The sequence below is a fragment of the Thalassophryne amazonica genome, unplaced genomic scaffold, assembly GCF_902500255.1.
Source record: "Thalassophryne amazonica unplaced genomic scaffold, fThaAma1.1, whole genome shotgun sequence".
Taxonomy (NCBI): Eukaryota; Metazoa; Chordata; class Actinopteri; order Batrachoidiformes; family Batrachoididae; genus Thalassophryne; species Thalassophryne amazonica.
In genome coordinates this window covers 74238-90440 of record NW_022986253.1, presented here as the reverse complement: position 1 = coordinate 90440, position 16203 = coordinate 74238, and the positions used below count along the sequence as shown (strand labels likewise).

General features: G+C 41.7%; 1 protein-coding gene across 1 annotated transcript; it reads right to left on the bottom strand.

The window, feature by feature from the left end:
• Window positions 1–1316: 1316 nt before the first annotated feature.
• Window positions 1317–15734, bottom strand: LOC117505824 (transmembrane protein 81-like). The gene is made up of 6 exons (XM_034165364.1): window positions 15510–15734; window positions 15230–15375; window positions 13734–13849; window positions 13147–13331; window positions 7940–8105; window positions 1317–1540 (listed from the first exon to the last, which is right to left on the bottom strand). Exons 1-6 carry the CDS (start codon window positions 15732–15734, stop codon window positions 1317–1319), a joined length of 1062 nt encoding a protein of 353 aa, XP_034021255.1.
• Window positions 15735–16203: the final 469 nt, after the last annotated feature.

Below are 16203 nucleotides of genomic sequence, written 5' to 3'. Positions count from 1 at the left end.
ATCTAATAAAACAGCACATTTTAATCAGCCTTAACTTTCCACATAATCACATGTTGTGGACACGTGTGCTTGATCCAGGCTGGAATTTTTTTCCCGCAAATATTTTTGTCATTCAGTTGTTGGGTGATTCTTTAACTACGGGCACTATTGGCCTTGTAAATGTAATTTCCACCACACCATTGCCTTACAATATAAAGTGCCTTGGGGCAACTGTTTGTTGTGATTTGGTGCTATATACGTGTGCTCTGATGTTACTGTTTATCTCCATAGAAACTACCCACACAATCTTTCATACAAACTTTTTAAAGGGACATTATTGTTGTGGTGGAAATTACGGCAATAGTGTGGGACAACTACATTTCGTTTAAAAAAATCACAACAGTTGTATGACATTGAATACCCCAATTATGTTTTGATTATTTTACTGATATTTTATTCAGAGATATTTTAAAACATTAGAAAAAATGTTTGTTTACTATTCATTTTTATCATTGAAGATCATAAGTCTGGGTGTGGGACAAGCACAAAACGGCAATATTTGCATATAATGATGCTGAAAAAAAGGTGAAAAAGTCATCATAGACTACTAGGACAAATTTCTTAAAACACTTTCATTGTAAAGATAACTATAAAAGTGTGAAATTTCTCCTTTTTTCTTTTTTTCATAAAATATGATCAAGGGACATAAAAGTGCCCGTAGTCTAAGAATCACCCTGTTGTAGAAAACTCCTTTTCCAGATTACATGACAGAATATTTACAGACATGTCTGTCTGCACGGGATCAGTAATAAGGTCATTTCTAAAGATGGTTTTAGAGAAGGTAAAAGTCACCAGAGTCATTAGTGACACGGCAGCATGCATTCTGAAAAATAACTCACATAATGTATTTGGATTAAAATCACTGTTACACTGTCAGTAATGACATTAACAGACCTGCATGTGAATCCAGGTCATCCTGTCCAAAGGGATCAAAGCTGCAGACATGATTAGTTTTATACAGTAAGGTGGAGTCATGTCATTTAACCACAGGACCTCTGGAATATTTATGGCTTCTTCTTCTTAGAAAGACGGTAATAACCACAGACTGGCCTACGCAGACGGCCGGCCTGTGTTCTAGTGAACGTGGTGTTGGTGTCTAAGTTCTAGGACGCCTCAGCCCTGGCAGAGGTCTGTGTTCTCGTCCTTTCTGGTTGGGAAATGACAAAGTGTCATGATGTGGATGTGTTGTGATGTCACGGTGATCGTCTGTTCCATGGCAGCTTTTTAATTACTATTCTGTCACCGAACAAATACTGTTTCATGTTTCACATTTTTATTCAAATTGACTTTTCGACATTTTGACACGATGGAGAACACAAATCAAGAAACGAGTCGCTGACTTTAGTGGAACCTTTAGCTTCACATTTCTTCAGTCCTCCAGCTGGAACATTCAGGATCATCTTGACCATCTCTTCCATTTCAGCAGTCGTCTGTTCGTCCTGACCAGGAGCAGGACGATGAGTCCAAATGTCGTTCCACCGATGACGAAGCTCATCACCACCTTTACATCAACACACAGAAACACACACTGCTGCTGAGTACTCTGATTACTATTGCAGATAATAAGAATAAATAACTGTAATTATCTAGCACATTAAAAAAACAATAATTGCTTTCACCAAATAAAAGTGTAAAAAAATAATTCCATGGGGTTATTTGTAAAATGGGATTGATTTGGATGATTTTGTTCTGTCACATTTATTCACTGATGTCCATCACTCTGTATGAAATAACATCATCTGGATTTTGTTAAGAGTTTTTACTTGGTCACAAGGCGTTAAACCTCACTAACAAACCAAGCTGTGTAAATATAAAGGGTTTAACCTGGAAACTTTTCTATTTCTCTGCACTGGAACACGACACTGAAGCCTTGGACACAAGTTTCAGCTCAGATTCAAAATAAAAGTGAGGTGAGTGAGGTTCTGTGAGGTCCTCAGCCACATCTTTAACAAGAGCCTCAGCCTGGGGGTGGAAAACCTCCTGTGTGGTCCGGGTTCCCAAAACACCGTTGCCCTGACCTCCCACCTCATGAAGATCATGGACCGGCTCGTCCTGTCTCACCTCTGCACCATGGTGAGCGACATCCTGGACCTGCTGCAGTTTGCCTACAGGCCCAACATCGGGGTAGATGACGCTGTCATCTACCTGCTGCAGCGGGTGCTCACCCACCTGGAGACCGGCGGGAGCACTGTGAGAGTCATGTTCTTTGATTTCTCCAGCGCTTTCAACACCATCAGGCCGGCGCTGCTGCGGGGGAAGCTGAAGGACGTAGGTGTGGATGGACACCTCACCGCCTGGACCATCGACAACCTCACTGACCGCCCGCAGTACGTGCGGCTGCGCAGCTGTCAGTCTGAGGTGGTAGGTGCAGCACCGGGGCCCCCCAGGGCACTGTCCTCTCGCCTTTCTTCTTCACCCTTTACACCTCGGACTTCACCTACAACACGGACAGCTGCCATCTCCAGAAGTTCTCTGATGACTCCGCCATTGTGGGTCGCGTGTCTGAGGGGAACGAGCTGGAGTACCGGTCGGTCATCACAGACTTCGTGGACTGGTGTGAGCGCAACCACTTGTGTCTCAACACCAGTAAGATGGAGATGGTGATCGACTTCAGGAGGAAACCACCACCTCACCCACCGGTGAACATCCAGTGGGAGGACATAAAGACTGTGGACAGCTTCAAATACCTGGGTGTTCACCTCAGCAGCAAACTGGACTGGACTCACAACAATGACGCCGTGTACAAGAAAAGTCAGAGTCGCCTCCACCTCCTGAGGAGACTGAGATCCTTTGGAGTGAGCAGGCCTCTGCTTAAGACCTTCTACGACTCTGTTGTAGCCTCTGCTTTCCTTTATGCTGTCGTCTGTTGGGCCCCGGGCAGCACAGAGCGGGAGAGAAAGAGAGTGAATAAGCTGGTCAGGAAGTCCAGCTCTGTCCTCTGGACTCTCCGGAGGAGGTGGCTGAGAGGAGGGTGTTAGCCAAGTTCAAATCCATCATGGACAACTCCTCTCACCCTTTGCATCGGACTGTAGTGGAGCTGTGCAGCTCGTTCAGTGACAGACTGAGGCACCCTCAGTGCAAGAAGGAACGATACCGCAGGTCGTTCCTCCCTGCTGCTGTCAGACTGTACAATAACACTGTGAAATAACCACATGCAATAATATGTCCGCAAATCATGTGCAATAACTTGTTTACAAATCCCAGCACTAATGTCACCATATCACATCTAAATTCCACTTCACATATTGTAAATAAGATGCTCCTATTTTTTAATTCAGTCATGGCTATATATGTGTGTGTGTGTGTGTGTATATATATATATATATATATATATATATATATATATATATATATATATATTCTATTTCTACCTCATTTTCTTATCTTGTATTGTTACAAGTATTATTGTTATTATTATTATTGCTTATCCTTGCACACGCTGTTTGATGCACATTTTCCTCTATTCACACTCATCTTGTGTGTGTTTTTTTTAAGAGCTGATGTAACGTGAATCTCTCCACTGTGAGATCAATAAAGTCTTATTTTGTAAAGTTGACTTTTAGGAACCTCTGTCAGATTGTAGTAAAGTCACTGTAAAAGTCAGCATTTTTGGAGCTACAGGGCCTGATTTAATCACGGTTTGCGTGTGTGTAAAAACGTGCTTCAGAAATACACTCACAAATATGCCTGCATGCTGAGTCATTAACCACACAGGAACATTAGCTACAAGAGACAGAGGCAAGGCGACGAGCAGTCATTCATCTTTAAAATGCGTGTTTAGCCCCGGCAAGAGGTCTGACTTCCCGTCATTGGTGCACCAATGACTGGAACTCAGACATCAATCAATTTTATTTATATAGCGCCAAATCACAACAAACAGTTGCCCCAAGGCGCTTTATATTGTAAGGCAAGGCCATACAATAATTACGTAAAAACCCCAATGGTCAAAACGACCCCCTGTGAGCAAGCACTTGACGACAGTGGGAAGGAAAATCTCCCTTTTAACAGGAAGAAACCTCCAGCAGAACCAGGCTCAGGGAAGGGCAGTCTTCTGCTGGGACTGGTTGGGGCTGAGGGAGAGAACCAGGAAAAAGACATGCTGTGGAGGGGAGCAGAGATCAATCACTAATGATTAAATGCAGAGTGGTGCATACAGAGCAAAAAGAGAAAGAAACACTCAGTGCATCATGGGAACCCCCCAGCAGTCTAAGTCTATAGCAGCATAACTAAGGGATGGTTCAGAGTCACCTGATCCAGCCCTAACTATAAGCTTTAACAAAAAGGAAAGTTTTAAGTCTAATCTTAAAAGTAGAGAGGGTGTCTGTCTCCCTGATCCGAATTGGGAGCTGGTTCCACAGGAGAGGAGCCTGAAAGCTGAACGCTCTGCCTCCCATTCTACTCTTACAAACCCTAGGAACTACAAGTAAGCCTGCAGTCTGAGAGCGAAGCGCTCTATTGGGGTGATATGGTACTATGAGGTCCCTAAGATAAGAAGGGACCTGATTTTTCAAAACCTTATAAGTAAGAAGAAGAATTTTAAATTCTATTCTAGAATTAACAGGAAGCCAATGAAGAGAGGCCAATATGGGTGAGATATGCTCTCTCCTTCTACTCCCCGTCAGTACTCTAGCTGCGGCATTTTGAATTAACTGAAGGCTTTTCAAGGAACTTTTAGGACAACCTGATAATAATGAATTACAATAGTCCAGCCTAGAGGAAATAAATGCATGAATTAGTTTTTCAGCATCACTCTGAGACAAGACCTTTCTAATTTTAGAGATATTGTGCAAATGCAAAAAAGCAGTCCTACATATTTGTTTAATATGCACATTGAATGACATATCCTGATCAAAAATGACTCCAAGATTTCTCACAGTATTACTAGAGGTAAGGGTAATGCCATCCAGAGTAAGGATCTGGTTAGACACCATGCCTCCAAGACTTGTGGGGCCAAGTACAATAACTTCAGTTTTATCTGAGTTTAAAAGCAGGAAATTAGAGGTCATCCATGTCCTTATGTCTGTAAGACAATCCTGCATTTTAGCTAATTGGTGTGTGTCCTCTGGCTTCATGGATAGATAAAGCTGGGTATCATCTGCGTAACAATGAAAATTTAAGCAATGCTGTCTAATAATACTGCCTAAGGGAAGCATGTGTAAAGTGAATAAAATTGGTCCTAGCACAGAACCTTGTGGAACTCCATAATTAACCTTAGTCTGTGAAGAAGATTCCCCATTTACATGAACAAATTGTAATCTATTAGATAAATATGATTCAAACCACCGCAGCGCAGTGCCTTTAATACCTATGGCATGCTCTAATCTCTGTAATAAAATTTTATGGTCAACAGTATCAAAAGCAGCACTGAGGTCTAACAGAACAAGCACAGAGATGAGTCCACTGTCTGAGGCCATAAGAAGATCATTTGTAACCTTCACTAATGCTGTTTCTGTACTATGATGAATTCTAAAACCTGACTGAAACTCTTCAAATAGACCATTCCTCTGCAGATGATCAGTTAGCTGTTTTACAACTAACCTTTCAAGACTTTTTGAGAGAAAAGGAAGGTTGGAGATTGGCCTATAATTAGCTAAGATAGCTGGGTCAAGTGATGGCTTTTTAAGTAATGGTTTAATTACTGCCACCTTAAAAGCCTGTGGTACATAGCCAACTAATAAAGATTGACTCTTTGTCAGCCTGGCTACAGTGCTGAAAAGAAACCTGGGGTTGTTCTTATTTTCTTCAATTAGTGATGAGTAGTAAGATGTCCTAGCTTTACGGAGGGCTTTTTTTATAGAGCAACAGACTCTTTTTCCAGGCTTTAAGCTGCGAGTTTGTGAGTTATACCACGGAGTCAGGCACTTCTGATTTAAAGCTCTCTTTTTCAGAGGAGCTACAGCATCCAAAGTTGTCTTCCATGAGGATGTAAAACTATTGACGACATACTCTATCTCACTTACAGAGTTTAGGTAGCTACTCTGCACTGTGTTGGTATATGGCATTAGAGAACATAAAGAAGGAATCATATCCTTAAACCTAGTTACAGCACTTTCTGAAAGACTTCTAGTGTAATGAAACTTATTCCCCACTGCTGGGTAGCCCATCAGAGTAAATGTAAATGTTATTAAGAAATGATCAGACAGAAGGGAGTTTTCAGGGAATACTGTTAAGTCTTAAATTTCCATACCATAAGTCAGAACAAGATCTAAGATATGATTAAAGTGGTGGGTGGACTCATTTACATTTTGAGCAAAGCCAGTTGAGTCTAATAATAGATTAAATGCAGTGTTGAGGCTGTCATTCTCAGCATCTGTGTGGATGTTAAAATCGGCCACTATAATTATCTTATCTGAGCTAAGCACTAAGTCAGACAAAAGTTCTGAAAATTCACAGAGAAACTCACAGTAACGACCAGGAGGACGATAGATAACAACAAATAAAACTGGTTTTTGGGACTTCCAATTTGGATGGACAAGACTAAGAGTCAAGCTTTCAAATGAATTAAAGCTCTGTCTGGGTTTTTGATTAATTAATAAGCTGGAATGGAAGATTGCTGCTAATCCTCCGCCTCGGCCCGTGCTACGAGCGTTCTGGCAGTTAGTGTGACTCGGGGGTGTTGACTCATTTAAACTAACATATTCATCCTGCTGTAACCAGGTTTCTGTAAGGCAGAATAAATCAATATGTTGATCAATTATTATATCATTGACTAACAGGGACTTAGAAGAGAGAGACCTAATGTTTAATAGACCACATTTAACTGTTTTAGTCTGTGGTGCAGTTGAAGGTGCTATATTATTTTTTCTTTTTGAATTTTTATGCTTAAATAGATTTTTGCTGGTTATCGGTGGTCTGGGAGCAGGCACCGTCTCTACGGGGATGGGGTAATGAGGGGATGGCAGGGGGAGAGAAGCTGCAGAGAGGTGTGTAAGACTACAACATGTAAAACATCTTGGAACCTACCTGGACCTGGACATCTGTGGGCTAAAGACCCCAAATGGGCTGCTTTTTAGTTTCAATTAAATACTGTTTGTTGCTTTTCTGGTTTTTGTTTTTCTGTTTTCTATTTCTCCTGTTGTTAAGACATTCTTGTACAATCTGTAAAAACCTTGTAACTGTTAGAATGGCCTAAGCAGTGGGTCACCCCTCTGAGTCAGGTCTGCTTGAGGTTTCTTCCTCATTGTCAACACTGTCGCCTGTGTGCTTGCTCAGTTTTGCACATATGATATATGATTTTTTGTTTCTTTCTTTCTGTTTTTTTACATGTTTAAAATTTGTATAGTGAAAACAAAAACACTGAGGAGCAAAAACCTCCCACAACCCAGACATTCAGCCTGTTCTGAGGACTCTCTTAATATCATTTATAGTTTCAAATGTGGAAAATATCCTAATTTTAAAGATTAGTTTGAAAAAAAATCGATAAGGTGACAGTGAACACGCTCGGCCACAGTGGCGTTTCTGCACTGAATTACTCCCCAGGCAAGACCCCCTCCAAGCGCACGTTTACATGTTTTGTGTGCCCAAATCTGGCAGCCACTTCCAAAACTGTGCTGTGCATTTCTGGAATTGGAACAAGACTTTAACATGATGTCTCAGCAAGCTTGCTAATGACTTTTTCATATTGTGGTTTAATTCACAAAAATCCTGGAAATTTGAAAAGTACATCCAACATGATCCAAAGTTCCAGAATTCATGTGGCAACTTCGAGAATCAAATCAAATCAATTTTATTTATATAGCGCCAAATCACAACAAACAGTTGCCCCAAGGCGCTTTATATTGTAAGGCAAAGCCATACAATAATTACGGAAAAACCCTGACGGTCAAAACGACCCTGTCCTTGTAATGCAGGAATTTGACGACAATAGAACATGGTCTGTCTCCATTGACTCCTGTTTTACCTGTTCGATGTGCACGCTCCACCTCCATCTCCCTTTGTAGCTGCAGGTTCTGCTTAAAAATGTCTGTTACTTTTTCCTCTGAATCCATCCAGGACTCACCAGGTGATTCAGGGATGCCTTCGATGACAATGTTATGTCGTCTCGATTGACCTTCTAAGTAATCCAGCTTGTCAAGAATGACTTGCTGACTCTCACACATCAAATCAAATCAATTTTATTTATATAGCGCCAAATCACAACTAACAGTTGCCCCAAGGCGCTTTATATTGTAAGGCAAAAGCCATACAATAATTACAGAAAAACCCCAACTGTCAAAACGACCCCCTATGAGCAAGCACTTGGTGACAGTGGGAAGGAAAAACTCCCTTTTAACAGGAAGAAACCTCCAGCAGAACCAGGCTCAGGGAGGGGCAGTCTTCTGCTGGGACTGGTTGGGGCTAAGGGGAGAGAATCAGGAAAAAGACATGCTGTGGAAGAGAGCAGAGATCAATCACTAATGATTAAATGCAGAGTGGTGCATACAGACCAAAAAGAGAAAGAAACACTCAGTGCATCATGGGAACCCCCCAGCAGTCTAAGTCTATAGCAGCATAACTAAGGGATGGTTCAGGGTCACCTGATCCAGCCCTAACTATAAGCTTTAGCAAAAAGGAAAGTTTTAAGCCTAATCATAAAAGTAGAGAGGGTGTCTGTCCCCCTGATCCGAATTGGGAGCTGGTTCCACAGGAGAGGAGCCTGAAAGCTGAACGCACTGCCTCCTATTCTACTCTTACAAACCCTAGGAACTACAAGTAAGCCTGCAGTCTGAGAGCTAAGTGCTTTATTGGGGTGATATGGTAATATGAGGTCCCTAAGATAAGATGGGACCTGATTATTCAAATACTTATAAGTAAGAAGAAGAATTTTAAATTATATTCTAGAATTAACAGGAAGCCAATGAAGAGAAGCCAATATGGGTGAAATATGCTCTCTCCTTCTAGTCCCTGTCAGTACTCTAGCTGCAGCATTTTGACTTAACTGAAGGCGTTTTAGGGAACTTTTAGGACAACCTGATAATAATGAATTACAATAGTCCAGCCTAGAGGAAATAAATGCATGAATTAGTTTTTCAGCATCACTCTGAGACAAGACCTTTCTAATTTTAGAGATATTGTGCAAATGCAAAAAAGCAGTCCTACATATTTGTTTAATATGCACATTGAATGACATATCCTGATCAAAAATGACTCCAAGATTTCTCACAGTATTACTAGAGGTCAGGGTAATGCCATCCAGAGTAAGGATCTGGTTAGACACCATGTTTCTAAGATTTGTGGGGCCAAGTACAATAACTTCAGTTTTATCTGAGTTTAAAAGCAGGAAATTAGAGGTCATCCATGTCTTTATGTCTGTAAGACAATCCTGCAGTTTAGCTAATTGGTGTGTGTCTTCTGGCTTCATGGATAGATAAAGCTGAGTATCATCTGCGTAACAATGAAAATTTAAGCAATGCTGTCTAATAATACTGCCTAAGGGAAGCATGTATAAAGTGAATAAAATTGGTCCTAGCACAGAACCTTGTGGAACTCCATAATTAACCTTAGTCTGTGAAGAAGATTCCCCATTTACATGAACAAATTGTAATCTATTAGATAAATATGATTCAAACCACTGCAGTGCAGTGCCTTTAATACCTATGGCATGCTCTAATCTCTGTAATAAAATTTTATGGTCAACAGTATCAAAAGCAGCACTGACGTCTAACAGAACAAGCACAGAGATGAGTCCACTGTCTGAGGCCATAAGAAGATCATTTGTAACCTTCACTAATGCTGTTTATGTTTATCTGTTTGTCTATCTAGTGATAAAAATAAAATTATGGATTGTAAAAACATCAGGTTTAAATTTGAGAAAGTAAGTACAAATAAGGTAAAGGGAATTGTTGAAATTGTGTAACCTTCACCTTCACTAATGCTGTTTCTGTACTATGATGAATTCTAAACCCTGACTGAAACTCTTCAAATAGACCATTCCTCTGCAGATGATCAGTTAGCTGTTTTACAGCTACCCTTTCAAGAATTTTTGAGAGAAAAGGAAGGTTGGAGATTGGCCTATAATTAGCAAAGATAGCTGGGTCAAGTGATGGCTTTTTAAGTAATGGTTTAATTACTGCCACCTTAAAAGCCTGTGGTACATAGGCAACTAATAAAGATAGATTGATCATATTTAAGATCGAAGCATTAATTAATGGTAGGGCTTCCTTGAGCAGCCTGGTAGGAATCGGGTCTAATAGACATGTTTATGGTTTGGAGGAAGTAACTAATGAAAATAACTCAGACAGAACAATCGGAGAGAAAGAGTCTAACCAAATACCGACATCACTGAAAGTAGCCAAAGAGAACGATATGTCTTTGGGATGGTTATGAGTAATTTTTTCTCTAATAGTTAAAATTTTATTAGCAAAGAAAGTCATGAAGTCATTACTAGTTAAAGTTAAAAGAATACTTGGCTCAATAGAGCTCTGACTCTTTGTCAGCCTGGCTACAGTGCTGAAAAGAAACCTGGGGTTGTTCTTATTTTCTTCAATTAGTGATGAGTAGTAAGATGTCCTAGCTTTACGGAGGGCTTTTTTTATAGAGCAACAGACTCTTTTTCCAGGCTAAGTGAAGATCTTCTAAATTAGTGAGACGCCATTTCCTCTCCAACTTACGGGTTATCTGCTTTAAGCTGCGAGTTTGTGAGTTATACCACGGAGTCAGGCACTTCTGATTTAAGGCTCTCTTTTTCAGAGGAGCTACAGCATCCAAAGTTGTGCTCAATGAGGATGTAAAACTATTGACGAGATAATCTATCTCACTCACAGAGTTTAGGTAGCTACTCTGCCCTGTGTTGGTATATGGCATTGGAGAACATAAAGAAGGAATCATATCCTTAAACCTAGTTACAAGCGCTTTCTGAAAGACTTCTACTGTAATGAAACTTATTCCCCACTGCTGGTTAGTCCATCAGAGTAAATGTAAATGTTATTAAGAAATGATCAGACAGAAGGGGGTTTTCAGGGAATACTGTTAAGTCTTCAATTTCCATACCATAAGTCAGAACAAGATCTAAGGTATGATTAAAGTGGTGGGTGGACTCATTTACATTTTGAGCAAAGCCAATCAAGACTAACAATAGATTAAATGCAGTGCTGAGGCTGTCATTCTCAGCATCTGTGTGGATGTTAAAATCGCCCACTATAATTATCTGAGCTAAGCACTAAGTCAGACAAAAGGTCTGAAAATTCACAGAGAACCTCACAGTAATGACCAGGAGGATGATAGATAACAACAAATAAAACTGGTTTTTTGGACTTCCAATTTGGATGGACAAGACTAAGAGTCAAGCTTTCAAATGAATTAAAGCTCTGTCTGGGTTTTTGATTAATTAATAAGCCGGAGTGGAAGATTGCTGCTAATCCTCCGCCTCGGCCCGTGCTACGAGCGTTCTGGCAGTTAGTGTGACTCGGGGGTGTTGACTCATTTAAACTAACATATTCATCCTGCTGTAACCAGGTTTCTGTAAGGCAGAATAAATCAATATGTTGATCAATTATTATATCATTTACTAACAGGGACTTAGAAGAGAGAGATCTAATGTTTAATAGACCACATTTAACTGTTTTAGTCTGTGGTGCAGTTGAAGGTGCTATATTATTTTTTCTTTTTGAATGTTTATGCTTAAATAGATTTTTGCTGGTTATTGGTGGTCTGGGAGCAGGCACCGTCTCTACGGGGATGGGGTAATGAGGGAATGGCAGGGGGAGAGAAGCTGCAGAGAGGTGTGTAAGACTACAACTCTGCTTCCTGGTCCCAACCCTGGATAGTCACGGTTTGGAGGATTTAATAAAATTGGCCAGATTTCTAGAAATGAGAGCTGCTCCATCCAAAGTGGGATGGATGCCATCTCTCCTAACAAGACCAGGTTTTCACCAGAAGCTTTGCCAATTATCTATGAAGCCCACCTCATTTTTTGGACACCACTCAGACAGCCAGCAATTCAGGGAGAACATGTGCCTAAACATGTCACTCCCGGTCCGATTGGGGAGGGGCCCAGAGAAAACTACAGAGTCCAACATTGTTTTTGCAAAGTTACACACCGATTCAATGTTAATTTTAGTGACCTCCGATTGGCGTAACCGGGTGTCATTACTGCCGACGTGAATTACAATCTTACCAAATTTACGCTCAGCATTAGCCAGCAGTTTCAAATTTCCTTCAATGTCGCCTGCTCTGGCCCCCGGAAGACAATTGACTATGGTTGCTGGTGTCGCTAACTTCACATTTCTCAAAACAGAGTCGCCAATAACCAGAGTTTGTTCCTCGGCGGGTGTGTCGCCGAGTGGGGAAAAATGGTTAGAAATGTGAACGGGTTGGCGGTGTACATGGGGCTTCTGTTTAGGACTACGCTTCCTCCTCACAGTCACCCAGTCGGCCTGCTTTCCCGGCTGCTCGGGATCCGCTGGAGGGGAACTAACGGCGGCTAAGCTACCTTGGTCCGCACCGACTACAGGGGCCTGGTTAGCTGTAGGATTTTCCAAGGTGCGGAGCCGAGTCTCCAATTCGCCCAGCCTGGCCTCCAAAGCTACGAATAAGCTACACTTATTACAAGTACCATTACTGCTAAAGAAGGCCGAGGAATAACTAAACATTTCATACCCAGAGCAGAAAAGTGCGGGAGAGACAGGAGAAGCCACCATGCTAAACCGGCTAAGAGCTAGTAGCTGCGCTAAGCTAGCGGATTCCTAAAAACACACAAAGTGAATAATGTGTAAATAATTTAGAGGTGATTCAGCAGAGGGAGTGCTTTAGTTAAGGCACGTGAAGATTACACTGTGAAACAAATCGTTATCTAGTTAACTAGATCAATCTAACTGCACAGATTAAACAGCTAACAGATACAGCAAAACACCGCTGTGCTCCGGAACAGGAAGTGATACAATACCGCAGTGAGAGCCAACCACCAGTAGAGGCAATCAAACCGCACAACCGAGAACCGCACAACGGCTTTGCCAAATTTGGAAGCTGTGTGCATAATGATCTGGATACATATCAGAATTGGATCAATTTTAATATTGCGTGTTGCAAAAATAATCAGTTAATTCACTGCCGAAGGTCCTTCTGACAGACTGAGCCTCAAACAATCAAGCAGGATGACAGTAATCTAAAATAATTCAAATTAAAACATACCACTTTAAGTGCAGTTCTCTCCTTGTTTTGCTGGGTTGAGGTCACAGTCTGGTTATGCTGGTCCCAGTCTTCCTGAGAGCTGTGGTACTGCAGATCCATAAACCCAACAGGCAGAACCCGGATCCCCCACTCGATCCTCTTCACCCTGCGGAAGGCGGAGTCCAGCACAGTGCAGCGATAAGTACCTGAAAGAAACCAGATTGATTTTTATCAAACGAGATGCTGTTCAGTGTGTGTGTGTGTGTGTGTGTGTGTGTGTGTTTTAGCTGTTGTTTTCAATTTGAAGAGTGCCACAAAAATATTTCAGTTTGTATAATTTGTCATTCAATTACATTTTTGGTGAATTGTATGATTAGTTACTCACACTGATTTATCTTCAATCTAAGGCACTTCTTCATATTTGTAATGATTACTGAGTTTTAAAGCAACTATTGAAACTGTAGTTTGTCTCATGAAGTCCATTTGTGCAGAGTTGTAGTAGTAAAACACTGAATCAGACCAACTGAATGGTTGTTTTTTTTTGTATAACTGTTAGAAATATATTAATTGTCATTGTAAAGATGTCTTTAATATGTGTGTGTAATTACCTGCATCACTCTCTGTGACTGGATCTAGAATCACCCGGTCCATCATAGGAGCCTTGAGACGAGCAAACAGAGCGTCCTCAGGAGTGATGAGCCCTTTAGCAAAACGCCAAATCACCCTGAAACAAAATGACACATCTTGAAACAAAACATAACATCACACTGAAACAAAACGTCACATCGCCCTGACAGATCTTCATCCAGATCTGGATGGAGCTTCTGAATCATGCTGCACTGGTTGTGGCCCTTGTGGTATCTCATAATGCCGCGTTCACACCGCACGACACGCGACACCACAAATTCGCGTGCCTTGCCTGGTGATGGACGCGCCACCATCACCCGGTGTGTCTCTCTGCTTTCGCTGCGAAAATTTGTCCCAATGAGTCATCAAATAGGAGGAGCTTCCATTCTGCTCGCCAGCTCCGGTTGTCAGTCAAGTCAACACGGCGGACCTTGATCAACGGAACGAGTTGCTGTGCTCTGTTTGTTGTGGAAAGCTGACAAATGTCGCCAGAGGCGCCGTCTCTGGGTTCACAACATCCTCATGAGATGTTCCCAATTCGGGTAGTTTCATTATTTGCTACAGGAGCTGCGTCTGGATGACGGCCGCTTTCAGCGGTACTTCTGCCTCTCCAGGACCCAGTTTGAGGACTTCCTGTCCTGTTCATGCGCACACATGTAAACAATTTTAAAAAAAAAGGCTGTCGCTGCAGTTCTTTGCTCTCCTCTCCAACTCTGTCATAATTGTGTTATGAACCAGTCACCATTTGTTTTATTATTCATCTGTGTAGTTAATAAATAAAATAATCTTCACAGATGATTCGTTCGCGCACAAACGTGAAAAAAAAACTGTCTGCTGCCGCTGCTGCGGTGGTGCTGCTCGCGCTCCCATTATTATGAAATAAGGGACATAAGTCCTGCTCACAGGCTGGTTGCCAGAGACAGGACATGTCCACATATAAACTCCAGACATCTCCACGTCACTACATATCCAGTCCTTGATTGGTCATCGTGGTACGACAAGACGAAAAAGTTCAGATTTTTCAACTTGGGGAGGAGGGCAACGCGACATGATATCATGCCACAAATGCGCCAATTACTCAAAATTGCTTCATTCGCGCCGCTTCATTCGTGTCCATCGTGTCGCATTGTGTGGCTTGAACTTTTGTGTCGCCACAATGCGTCCTTCCATAGGGATTACATGGCAACCCGTCGCCGCTGTCGCCCGCGTGTCGTCGGCATAAGGGAGTACAAAGGCTTTGGTAAAATTTTTGTGCAAAGTTGGTCTTTATTCGTGAAGAGTTGAGTCATGTTTTTTAGTGATCCAGATCTGCCTCAGAGTTTTATCCTTTTATCTGTCTTTTGTGTCCTCACTTTATAACATCACAAAGGTCAGAAGGGATAAAGACTGAACTCTCTGAGTGCCGTTCTAGTTCCAAAACAAATAGCAGTGAAAAGACACTTCTGCATCCTTCCGTTCATCTCCTCTCAGACCTTACCTCCAGGAGAACCTCCCCTTGTCTTCCAAGACCTCTTGCAGACAGTTGAGCTCCACTCTGTCTCCTACAGTCACAGTGAAGGTCTTGAGTCCACACCACCACATCTGTAGACAATTTACCTTACGGACCCGACACTTGTCTGACACCTTTGTTCCAGATATTTTCCACAGCAGAATTCATCATGAGGAGAAACAGAAACATTAAAGTCAATAATAATTATTATTGTCATGAATTATGACCAAATGTAAGAATGAAAAGTGGGAAGAGCTTTGTGTCAGACCTCAAGGTCACTTTGACCTCCTGGTGCTTCTTCCAGGACTTTCTCTCCACCTCTGAGGAAACACAGCGTCTCAGTTTGAAGCCCCACCCCACAGGTGGCGCTACAGGGTGTCCTGCTGACCACAACCTCCACGTCCATGAGCTCTGTCTCCTCCAGGTCAGCTGAGGTCAGACGTTGAAAGAGGAGGAAGAGAAGGAGACCAATGATCACAGGGACACGATGCATTTTGACGTATGATGGATCTGTGGGCACAAAAAGGTGTCATTAATAAACATTTACATTTGAATAATTATTCGTTCCACCGGTGCTGCCTGACCAGCAGGGGAACAATTTAACCAGCTTTATGGTTGCTATGGAAACAACATCAGACATCAGACACTGTGGAACAAAAGGCTCGAGATTTCTTTCTTATTATAAATGTAAATCAGACATGTGCGTTTGTTTTGTAGCACTTAGTATTTTTTTGCTGTTAGCAGAGTTCAACATCGTGTCCATCTCTCAATGCAGTCCATCAGTGGAATCTGTCAAAGTGTCTATGTGGTCGACTACAGGGTGGCCCTGAAAGGACTCCCTTAAATAATAAGACTTTAGATTATTGTTCAATAAAGGTACCTTCACCTTTTCTGGACCACCTTTTTGACTATCCAGTGACTGAAAGACACAAACAAAAGGTTCTTAAAACACTTAATGACAT

Excerpts from the sequence above, each read along its gene's own strand:
- LOC117505824 (XM_034165364.1), bottom strand. The coding sequence starts at position 15,734 with ATGCATCGTGTCCCTGTGATCATTGGTCTCCTTCTCTTCCTCCTCTTT. Across the intron at positions 13,332-13,733 it reads AGTCACAGAGAGTGATGCAG|GTACTTATCGCTGCACTGTG; the intron begins GTAATTACACAC and ends GGTTTCTTTCAG. Across the intron at positions 8,106-13,146 it reads AGAGAACTGCACTTAAAGTG|CTGGATTACTTAGAAGGTCA; the intron begins GTATGTTTTAAT and ends ATTCTTGACAAG.